Source organism: Garra rufa, chromosome 7 (assembly GCF_049309525.1).
Source record: "Garra rufa chromosome 7, GarRuf1.0, whole genome shotgun sequence".
Lineage (NCBI taxonomy): Eukaryota > Metazoa > Chordata > Actinopteri > Cypriniformes > Cyprinidae > Garra > Garra rufa.
The window spans coordinates 17,353,530-17,365,731 of NC_133367.1; the positions used below are offsets into that span (position 1 = coordinate 17,353,530).

Consider the following 12,202-nt stretch of genomic DNA (forward strand, 5'->3'; position numbering starts at 1 on the left):
TTACTGAGACTATACATCAAAGTGTACTAAAAATGTGTAAAAAAGTATTTAATTAGTAAACTATTAGTATACCTATGTTCACTTTTAGTAGACTTGCAGTACAAACTATAACATAGATGTAAACTAGTTGTGTTCTCAAAGTTTACTACTGTTATACTTAAAGTATATTTATAAGTATACTTTTATATACTAGAAAGTGGTCCAATTTAGTCCCAAGGAGTATTGAAATAGTATAATAGTATAGTACACTGATATGTGGTATGCTTACTACATAAAGTATACTTGACAATTTAATACTTTAATTTTACTTAAGTTTACTTAATAAAATAAACTTGAAGGAAAGTTTATCAGAACTTAAATGTCATTTTGCTTGCTAGACTGTTTCATTGATGCGATCTGGAAAAACTCATCACGTGGTGAAATTTTACCTATTGCAGGTTTTAATCAGAAGCATTTCTCTAAAGAGGCAGGGAAGGCAGTGTTTCCTCAAAATATTGGATGAGGAAAATAAGACTAAAACATCATAACAACGAATAATACATAAAACACAATCATCCAGCAGTAGACACATTCTCATGCACAAGTTGTTTGTCCACCCAACTGATCAAACCACAATTATTTTTTTTTTCAATAATCAGTCCTTCAGTGGCACAAAGTGATTCTCACCAATCTCTTAACTCGTCCCAAGAAGTTTGAGGTTGTTTCTGAAGATCATAGTAACAGCAGTGACACAGATCTGATAGAAAAACACTGAAGACTGAAGATCATCTTCTTGTGGCAACAGGTGCATACTCCACATTATCTTCTTCTTTAACATTCTAAAAAAAAAAAAAATACACAAGGGATGATTCCACTTAAAGACAAAGACAAGTGTGACTCTCTTAGAAAGACTTTTAGACAGACATATTCCTTTAATTGTGACATAGCATGTAACTTTGTGGCTTTACTGATTCGCATAAATATTATACTGTACAATGGATTGAAATAGTGCCAAATTGGACACTAAAAATCTGGTCTGATGTGTGATTTTGCTTTCGGATGGTTTAACAGTGAGTTTCTACTAAAGTTAGCAAACACAAAGTTCAGTCCACTTGTAAGACATGAATGTAATTATATGTGTTTTTCAGCCAAGGGAAAGACGTTTGGCACAATTATTACTACAGTGAGAAATAACTGTGCTCAATTCCAATAATAAATTATGTTTTAAATAATATGTGATACTAGAAGTCAGCATTTTATGGAAATATTTTCTTCTGTAGATATTTTGGTCTATATATATATATATATATATATATATATATATATATATATATATATGTATGTATATAGTGTGTGACGAGTCTACTGCCTCCCCCCTAATTATCATCAACACCTTGTCCCTTATTCGCCGCCCGTCTCCATACTCCCGACGGGAGTGGGTGTGTGTGGGAGAGGAGGGGCACGAAAACATCCCGGTCTGGCGGCGTGTGATGAGGATCACCTGAAGTGAATGAAGCCTCATCACCGCCGCTGCTTAAATGCCGAGCGCGCCTCTCCTAAGGAGACGGTGGTGTCCTCGTGGGTCCAGGAAGGGTGCGTTTATGGAACCAGCGCCGCCAGGATGACGAGCTGCCAGACCCCGTGGTCCGGACGAATGCCGCACCCGTAGGACGACCGACGGGCAAGGATGCCGGGCCGTTGTATCCCCCAAACGTGCCATGTGGAAGGAGGATGATGCCGCCAGAGATGCCGCCGCCCCTCGCGCCCCGGACCTGAGCAGGGAGTGCGTGCGGCCGCCGGACTCCGCCCCTTGCCTGGACCCTTCCCTACCGAACACTGCCCCTCCTTCACCGAATCCCCGGCACAACGAGGAAACCAGACCCCCTGTTTATTTTGGACACTTTGTTTTACTTTTATGTTTAATAAAAGCCTCTCCGAGGCCTGACGCCACACCCACTTTGTCTGTCGTTTGCTCTTCCCGCCACAAGTGTCTTAGTTGACAGAGAATAAACAGAGTAACATTGTGAATTAGGAATAATTTGTCTTACCGATTTCTGTGTGTTTCTTTTGTGGAACATCACATCAGTGTAAGTGATCTCTTCTGTACGAGTCGGAACTGTTTTGACAATCACAATAACAGATGCATTAAAACAACAAAACACAATCGTAACTAGATATGTTGCCAAATTATTTTTACAACATTAACAAGTTTGATTTTAACCCCTTCAGACCCTGTGTCCATTGGAATGGACATCACATGATTTTTGGTTTAAACATTTAATGTTTTTATAATATGAGCAATGCCTGGTCACTAATTGGTCCCTGATCAACCAATCACAACAAAGAAATGACTCCTAACTTAATCTGATTGAGCTACAGGCATCACAAAAGAGAGACATGATCACCACTTAGAAAGGAAGAGGAGGAAGCCCACATTTGACCTTTTATATGCAGAGTTATGTTAATGGTAGCCTCATCAACTTGCATCTATTATAAAATTAAGTTAATTAAGTAATTTTGAAGATCTTTCAGATTTGCAGAACACAGGATTTTTTTTTAAATGCAATGTCCATCACAATAGACATCAGGTCTTGAGCGATATCAGCAGGAACCTCATGAATTAATTGTAAAACAGGTTGAGAAATTTGTTGAAGCATTTCAAAGCTAAATACAGAGCTACAAATTCTAATGTTAATGTTTTATAAATGTTGATGTAAATTAATGAAATTAATATTAATATGATTTCATTTATGTCTTTGAATTGACTATAGTCTGTAAATCAATATTTCATTGATTTTAGTGAGGAACTGCTATAGTGGATGTGTGATCAGTGAATACAATGCAATACACACACTCACACCCCCTCCATGCACACTAATACCTTGCTGCTATAATGCACACAATCATATATTCATCAAAACAATCAGCAAGTACACATAAACCCATTCACACACACACAAAGACATTTATACATATACTCCAATTCACCCACTTCAACCAAAAAAAGGGATCAAACAACATTTTTTTTTTTAGATTTCATATCATCTTACCTTTTTTCCACATTCTTACAGCATTGTTTAGTCGTACAGTATGTGTTCTTTTCAAAATCTTAAACACTAGTTTAACTATAGTGCACAAACTCTATTTATTATGTATGGTTAAAAAATGAGGATTTTTGTTTTCCTTCAGACCCGGCGTCCATTGTAGTGGACATGAGAAAAATCTAATAAAAAATGAGTTGGCACAAATCTTTCTTTTTTTAGACTCATTTATATGTTGGAGAAGAGCAAATATCAAGTGGGTAATAAAAATTTTGTTCAGTGAAAAAAATTCATGTCTGAAGGGGTTAAAGTCCCCCTGAAATCAAAATTAAAGTTTTTTGGCTTTTAGTATGAATATATTAGCCTTAAGATTATCTATAAGCTAGTGTGTAACGACAAAATTCGCTTTTACAAGATATGGGCATTCAAAATTTACAGTCTCGTCACTTCCGCCAATATGAATAAACGATTTAATGGAATCACCATGCACTTCAGTTTTTCATCAAGCGTTCTGTCCAATCAAATGCTCTCTAGAGTCCGTATTGTCCCGCCCCCTACACAGAGACGCAATACACGGAGCAGATCATATGCGCTCATATGTGCGATCGGCATGCATTACACTACACAGCCTCAGCATGATTATGATCACTATTTTATTTTAGCAAGAGTTTCATATTGAATCTGTGTGGTAATTTGGCTACAAATGCGGCTTTACCGAGCTTAACGGCTCTGGCCCGAGCAGATATAAATGGAACGCTATTGGCTATTCAAAATAAGTGGGCGGGGCTAGGCGATATGTTTTTGTTTCAGTTAAAAGTACGTCACCACATAGAATAACGCTGCATGTTTCAAGGCACTTCAGTGGACCTTTAAACTAAAAAGCTACATGCCATTTAGGCAACTCTTGCCTTCTTGATCAGGTTTCCTGTGTTTCCTGCAGATGCAGAAGATCCCGACTGCAGCTACAATCAACAGAGATCCAGCAGGAGCAGAAACCAGCACTATCAGATAGACTGGTTGTGAAGTAAAGTGTCCATCCAATGCTTTAATCACAGAGAAGTGAATGTGTCAGTCGGATCTATGAGAAAATATCATGTCAATTAATATACACATGGGGCAAAAAAGTATTTAGTCAGCCACCAATTGTGCAAGTTCTCCACCTTGAAAAGATGACAGAGGCCTGTAATTTTCATCATAGATATACCTCAACTATGAGAGACAAAATTAGAAATTATGAATTATAAATTATGGTGAAAAATAATTATTTGGTCATCTACAAACAAGCAAGATTTCTGGCTCTCACAGACCTGTAACTTCTTCTGTACGAGGCTCCTCTGTCCTCCACTCGTTACCTGTATTAATTGCACCTGTTTGAACTCGTTATCAGTATAAAAGACACCTGTCCACAACCTCAAACAGTCACACTCCAAACTCCAATATGGCCAAGACCAGAGAGCTCTCAAAGGACACCAGAAACAAAATTGTAGACCTGCTGGGAAGACTGAATCTGCAATAGGTAAGCAGCTTGGTGTGGAGAAATCAACTGTGGGAGCACTTATTAGAAAATGAAAGAACAAACAAGACCACTGATAATATTCCTCGATCTGAGGCTCCACGCAAGATCTCACCCCGTGGGGTCAAAATGATCACAAGAACAGTGAGCAAAAATCGCAGAACCACGCGGGGGGACCTAGTGAATGACCTGCAGAGAGCTGGGACCAAAGTAATAAAGGCTACCATCAGTAACACACTACGCCGCCAGGGACTCAAATCCTTCAGTGCCAGACGTGTCCCCCTGCCTAAGCCAGTACATGTCCAGGCCCGTCTGAAGTTTGCTAGAGAGCATTTGGATGATACACAGCCATATCACCCTGCAGCCCAAGACCGTTTGCTCACTGAAGCTAAGCAGGGCTGAGTCAGTACCTGGATGGGAGACCTCCTGGGAAAACTAGGTTGCTGTTGGAAGAGGTGTTAGTGAGGCCAGCAGGGGGTGCTCACCCTGTGGTCTATGTGGGTCCTAATGCCCCAGTATAGTGACGGGGACACTATACTGTAAAAGGCACCGTCCTTCGGATGAGACGTTAAACCGAGGTCCTGACTCTCTGTGGTCACAAAAAATCCCATGGCACTTCTCGTAAAGAGTAGGGGTTTAACCCCGGTGTCCTGGCCAAATTCCCTCCACTGGCCCTAGTCAATCATGGCCTCCTAATAATCCCCACTCATCGAATTGGCTCTATCACTCTCTCTCCTCTCCACCTGTAGCTGGTGTGTGGTGAGCGCACTGGCACCGTTGTACTGTGGCTGCCGATGCATCATCCAAGTGGATGCTGCACACTGGTGACGGTTGAGGAGAGATCCCCCATATGATTGTAAAACGCTTTGGGTGTACGGCAATACACAATGAAAGCGCTATATAAAAATGCATCATTCATTCATGATCCAGAAGAGGATTGGGAGAATGTCATATGGTCAGATGAAACCAAAATAGAACTTTTTGGTAAAAACTCTACTCGTCGTGTTTGGAGGAGAAAGAATGCTGAGTTGCATCCAAAGAACACCATACCTACTGTGAAGCATGGGGGGTGGAAACATCATGTTTTAGGGCTGTTTTTGTGCAAAGGGACCAGGACGACTGATCCGTGTAAAGGAAAGAATGAATGGGGCCATGTATCGTCAGATTTTGAGTGAAAACCTCCTTCCATCAGCAAGGGTCTTGAAGATTAAACGTGGCTGGGTCTTTCAGCATGACAATGATCCCAAACACACCGCCTGGTTAACGAAGGAGTGGCTTCGTAAGAAGCATTTCAAGGTCCTGGAGTGGCCTAGCCAATCTCCAGATCTCAACCCCATAGAAAATCTTTGGAGGGAGTTGAAAATCACTGCTCTAGAGGAGATGTGCATGGAGGAATGGGCCAAAATACCAGCAACAGTGTGTGAAAACCTTGTGAAGACTTACAGAAAACGTTTGACCTCTGTCGTTGCCAACAAAGGGTATAAACCAAGTATTGAGATGAACTTTTGTTATTGACCAAATACTTATTTTCCACCATAATTTTCAAATAAATTCTTTAAAAATCAGACAATGTGATTTTCTAATTTTGTCTCTCATAGTTAAGGTATACCTATGATGGAAATTACAGGCCTCTTTTTTTTTAAGGGGGATAACTTGCACAATTGGTGGCTGACTAAATACTTTTTTGCCCCACTGTATATAGTGCTGCCATACCTGCACATGTGTGACAGAGTTTGCTGATGTCCAGATGTTGAGTCTGGTTTCTGATGGGATTGTTGAGCACACAGCTGTATGTGTTTTTATCCTGATATTCCACCTCCAGACGTAGAGAGAGACTGATGCTGAGATCAGATACACTGATGCTGGACAATAAACTGTTTCCTTTGTACCAGGAGAGAGTCACATCACTCACATTCGCCACTGAACACAACAATGAACAATATGATGATGATGATGATGATGATGATGAAGAACAGTCTCTGGTAATGCTAGGAATAGGAAGACAAGCTGCAAAATATGGGAGAATAAACTGAAATATGGATATATCTACACAATACATTTATTTTTAGTTCAGTGTGTTAAGTGAATGTTGATATGATCTGTCACCTGTCACCAAATGATCTACACTCACCATAAACAGAAACAATGAATGTTTTTGATGACAGTTTCACTCCCCTAATCTGTTGTTCATAGAGTCCAGCATGTTGAGTAGTGATGTTTGTGATGGTCAGAGATCCAGTTTGATTGTCTATCTTCAGTCTGTCTCTGAATCTCCCATCAGAATCATTAAATGTTGAAAAAAATCGTTTTGCAGTGATTTTAACTATAGTGGACTTTTGGGCTCCAAATTTCCATGTCATGTCTTCATCTTCATCTAATTCAGTAATATTAGTTTTCATTGTGACAGAATCTCCCTCCATCACTGACACTGACTGTATTTCATTTGTTTCAGCGCCAAACACACCTGATGAACATGAAGAGGTTTTGTCAGATTAAGGCTTCAGTTGGTTTACAAATCTTGAAATCAGCTGTAGTTTTAATCATTTGCATGCAAACTGAAGAACATTAACAACAGCAGCCAAGACACAAAATGAACAGGGATTTGCTTTAAAGTTATCTGCTGTGTAAAGTTACATATAGTTTTATTGTGCTAAATATTTTCAATACTTAGTAAATGAGACACTTAGAACAGTGTAAAAACAAATTTGCTGCTTTATTACCATCTCTCATGTGCTTTTTGTTTACATTTAAGAGAAAAAGAAAAACTAAAATGGCCTGCTATTTAAAAGCAACTCAGTGGAAGGTTTTTGCTTTCAAGACATCTACATTCGCTGTGGAGATTTCCAATGAAATTTCTCATAGTAATGATTTAATTGGTACAGATAGTAGCAGATGAAAATTGTCTAATTCTTAACAACAACAAATAGCCATAAAAATGTTTTATAACTTACCAGTCAGACTCCACCAGCACAAACAGAACAAAACAAACATGTGAAACATTTTCTTCAGTGGTTCAGTGTCTGATCTAATAAAACCTCTGCTAAAAACACTCAACCTAATGTGACTCCTCCCCTGACAGATTTTGACCCTCCTAGTTTACACACTGTATTTCCATATGGTATAATGTTTTATTTCATCTAGATGCATTTTAACTGCTTTTAATGGATGAAAATATTCTATATTTTGAACATACTTTTTGTATGGCTGTGTTAAATGACCAGAAGTGAAAGAAAATAGTTTGTGCTGTGGATGAACTACATTTCATGGTAATGAAAGTTTCACTGTCTGCCATCTTACACTATCGTTTTTACTAAGGTTCAGTGTCTGATGAGGAACTGTGTCTGACACAGAAACCATGGTTGGCTGAGATGTTGAGATGGGTCATGCGTGTGAGTTAGTCCACTAAATGCATGAACCAAACACACTGATATCTTTGACTGATACTCATAATACCGCAAACTGTAAATGAAGAAATAATAATAATAATAATAATAATAATAAAAGCAGAACATTAAGATTCTATACAAATGTGGCTGTCATCTGCATTATTTCGGAAATTAATTCAGTTGTACAGTGCAGTTGTCATTACCCTACAGAAGACGAATATGCACTAAAAGGTGAACTGACCACCAGATTTAGCTGCAGTGTGCATGGCCTGTTTTTATTTGAGCTCTATCATTTTTGTATTGCTTTGGTCAATAAAGTGAGAGAAAATCAATAAATCTCATAAGTTTTCACTTTTAGATTTTGTATTTGCTATAATCATTGATTCAAGTCTTTAATTGCTTATTTTATCAACACATTGTATTGTCAGTTTTCACACTGACAGATAGTACACTGCAAAAAATGCTTTTCTTACTTAGATTTTTTGTCTTGTTTCCAGTCGAAATATCTAAAAAATCTTAAATCAAGAAGGATTTTCTATACGAGTAAAAATTATTGTCTTGTTTTCAGAAAAAAGTCAAAATTAAGTGTGTTTTTGCTTGAAATAAGCAAAATAATCTGCCAATGGGGTAAGAAAAATAATCTTGTTTTCTGTTTGAAATCTAATATTATTATTTAGATTTTTAGCCATCGTTAACATACCCCCAAACCTAAACCTGCCCATTTTTATAGCAAATATGCATTTTTATCATTTTATTAACCCTTTCACAGGTGAGTTTAAAATATTCTATCTGACCCCAAAGAGTGAGTTTTTTTAGGCGACGGTTATTTTAGAATGTTTCGCCTTACTGTTTCCATGGCGACGCGTCATGTGACACACCGCAGCAACAATAGCACTGTAAGGGGCCGTTCACATGTCGCGCCTAAAAACGCGTGGAAAACGCTAGGCGCGCCGCTTTCTTCCTTATCAACAAAGCGCTCGGGCGCTTGCGCTCCGGAAGCGTCTGCCGTTTCTAAGCAACCATCAGCTGTGCTCTAGCTCCAAGCCTATGCGTCTCCATGCATTGTTTCTTCTATTAGAGTCAAAATAATGGGGGCTTGACAAATCATAAAGTTCAGGAAATCCCTGAACCACAATGATGAGCTGCTCCTCCATGTTTCTGCTGAGGTTTCAATGTAACGGAAAAACGTGAGGTAGCTGATTGGTTAGTTCATGTCACATGACCTGCGGTGCGCTTGCGACATTCTGAAAAGTTGAGATGTTTTTAAATCGATGCGGCGTGGACGCGCCTGGAAAAAGGAGCGCGTCGTACCGCGTGCGCGTCGCGATCGCGTCGCTTCCAATATGCGCGCGCAAGCTGCGCGTCTCCATTTGAAATAACGAACTTGCGTGCAAAAGACGCTTCATGTGAACGGCCCCTTAGACACATGAATCGCTTTTATTTAGTTTTTCCGTTTTTTATTGTTAATATTCACAAGCATGCTCACTATATAATGAAATATCGGTAACACTTTACAATAAGGGTACATGAATAATCATGTACTAATGCTTAAATTAATACTTAATTCATCACCTACTAATGATTATTCAAGGAATTAACTAATTATGAACTAACAAAGGGCTATCCTTAACTACAACTGGAGTCATACGGATTCATGGATGAATAACGGCAGCCTTAACTACATGTTAGTACATGTTTGATAGTTAATGCATTAATTAACATTTATGGGTAAACTAAATTTTTAGGAAAGAATGAGAAATACTCTGACTTTGAAATTAATTTAAGTAATTTAAAACTATCATAATTTAGGCATTTGAAATCTTCAGCTTTGTCTTAAACATTATTGGGTGTCAAAGGATTAGTTGATCCTCTTCATCAAGTGTAGAAAATACTAAATACACTAATGCCTGATCTTGTCTGTTTTATGTTCTCCTCTTTCCCTTTAAACTCACCCTATTGATTTATACACAGAATAATTAAAAATAAAAACCCAAAACCCACAAAGAACATTTGTAGAACAATTCCTAAAGAAATGCTCAAACTAGAAAGAGTTCACTCTCCATCCAGACAGAGCCGTGAAGATCCTGCATCTCCGCTCTCTGACTTCTTGAAAATCCACACGGCATCTTGGCACAGCATAACCAGGCTGATACTCACTGTGTTAGTACATGTGTATTTGATAGGAAGTATATCATAAATCATGAGCTGAGTTTAGTGAGTAGTTAACAGTGAATTCTAGGGCTGCAACTAACGATTATTTTAATAATCGATTAATCTGTCGATTATTTTTTCGATTAATCGATGAATCGGATAAAAAAAGGGATTTACAACCCTTTATTCAAAAACAGAACTAAAATCTTTAGAAAGTGCACGAACATGTTGCTCCTTGAACTGTTATAATAATAATAATAAAATAAAAATGGACTAACACAAAAAACATACACATGTATGCTTTACATCTGCCAAATATATAGACTAAATAAACTAAAATTACTATCCGTCAAGACAGCGGCTTGCTGTGGTGTACATGCTGCATTTCCCATCAAGAAGCCTCTCAAATTAAATTCCTCAGTGCGCATTAAAAAAGTCATGTGACTTTGCACGCTGGAACGGGATAACTTGACTAACTTTCTGCTCCATTCATTCTGCCATGGCGGTGTTTAGTGTCCTGCCATCAGCAGCGACCAGCTGGAAGAGTTCCGCATTCAAATGCACGCAAAACTGGCCTCAAAGCCCCAGCAAAAGTAATTACCATGAATGTGTCAAGGCAAAAATTAAGAAAATATTCGAATTACTTATTAATAAACTAGTATTTTCTGATTCAGTGTTGCAAAGATGAAATTGACGATCCTGCCATCTGCTCATTAATGCCTAATGCATCTTTATGGATTAGCTAATGAAAGAGTTTTGTTTTCGATTTTAATTATTTCGTTTTATAGTAAAATAATAATTTAAAGCTTTCTATAGATATTGTGTTTGTGAGGCAATTACCTGGGTTTCGGTTAATTATTGTGAAGCGCTCCTGTTTAAACCAAAGATATCAAGCGTATTCTGTTTGTTTTCTTTAAGAGCACATTTTGTTGATACTGTGAGTACACACAAAGGTAGACCCTTTACAGTTCCGGCCCGGGTGGTAAATTACTCTTACCTTTATGAGCAAAAAAGAAATTCCACATTGCACTGGCGTCTCCATGTCCTGCAAAGCGCGCTTCTCTCGCACAAACTTTGGAATTATCTTGATTGAATGATTAAACTAATATTGTGATATGTTTTAAGTTTTTTATATCAATGGATTTTAATTTAAATCGCGATGAATTAAGCAGGCTTTTGATCTGTCTGCCGCTGTTTGCTAGGTATAACTTTAAAAAACAAAAACTTGAATTTAACAAAAAAAAGTGTTCCAAATATATCTCTAAATTAACTTTATAAACTAAAGGAACGAAAATAAATGTAATCACTTTGCTATTAAAAACAGCAGCTGTGTAATGAGGAAGAGAAAGAGAAAAAAAGACAGTCGGACTGGAAATTCAGTCGGCCAAAAATTGATGAGCTGTCGGACATTTTTACAAGGAATGTTTGTTTAATAGCCTATTTAATACTCTTAGGCTACTTTCTTAATTAAATGTATTATTTCTTTGATTTATTTTGGCGTTTTTAGGCTGCTTGTTCGCTGACTGAAGTGTAGGCTATATATAAAAAAACAACGTGCCACCGTCACAGCCCTATTCAAAACTGAGACGATTTCACCTCAGCAGAGCTCCTCTTTCTCCTTACGGTTGTGTCATGATCGGGGCTGTGGGTTTTCCCTCAGCCACCTGAGGTCGCTGTTTGCACTGCACTCCTGATTCTTCACGTCTGTTTTGTCATTTACACTGATTCACTCACAGCTGTTCACCATTTGGATTTTTGTATAAGAACTCTCATTTCTCACTCCTGCTTCATGTCTGCATTGTCTTCTGTCCTGTGTGTTATGTTGTGTTCTTGAAGATTCCTGGATTTTGATCGTGTTCTGGATTTTGTTATTTTGTGTTTCTTTTTAAGTTTAGTTTTGTGCCGTGTTGGCCTTTTGCTTTGTTTGTTTAATTAATAAATCATCACTAACCTGCTTTTGGACCCAGACCTCCCTTACTCAACCGTGACCGAATGCAGACATCGATGATGGGTCCAGCGGGGAGAATTTTTTTTGAGGGGGCAGCAACCACCTGTTCGGTTCCGGACACTGAGGGGATGTCCTTTGAGGCGGCGTCGGCAGCTCGTTTCGAGTTCATCTACGCCTGCCTGGC

At 38.4% G+C, this 12,202-nt stretch overlaps 1 protein-coding gene across 1 annotated transcript; it reads right to left on the minus strand.

Moving 5' to 3' along the window:
- Positions 1-764: 764 nt before the first annotated feature.
- On the minus strand, positions 765-7,657 carry LOC141338017 (T-lymphocyte surface antigen Ly-9-like). The gene is made up of 6 exons (XM_073843590.1): positions 7,485-7,657; positions 6,665-6,997; positions 6,214-6,540; positions 4,225-4,229; positions 3,929-3,982; positions 765-818 (listed from the first exon to the last, which is right to left on the minus strand). Exons 1-6 carry the CDS (start codon positions 7,531-7,533, stop codon positions 765-767), a joined length of 822 nt encoding a protein of 273 aa, XP_073699691.1. The 5' UTR covers positions 7,534-7,657.
- Between the last annotated feature and the right edge of the window lie 4,545 nt (positions 7,658-12,202).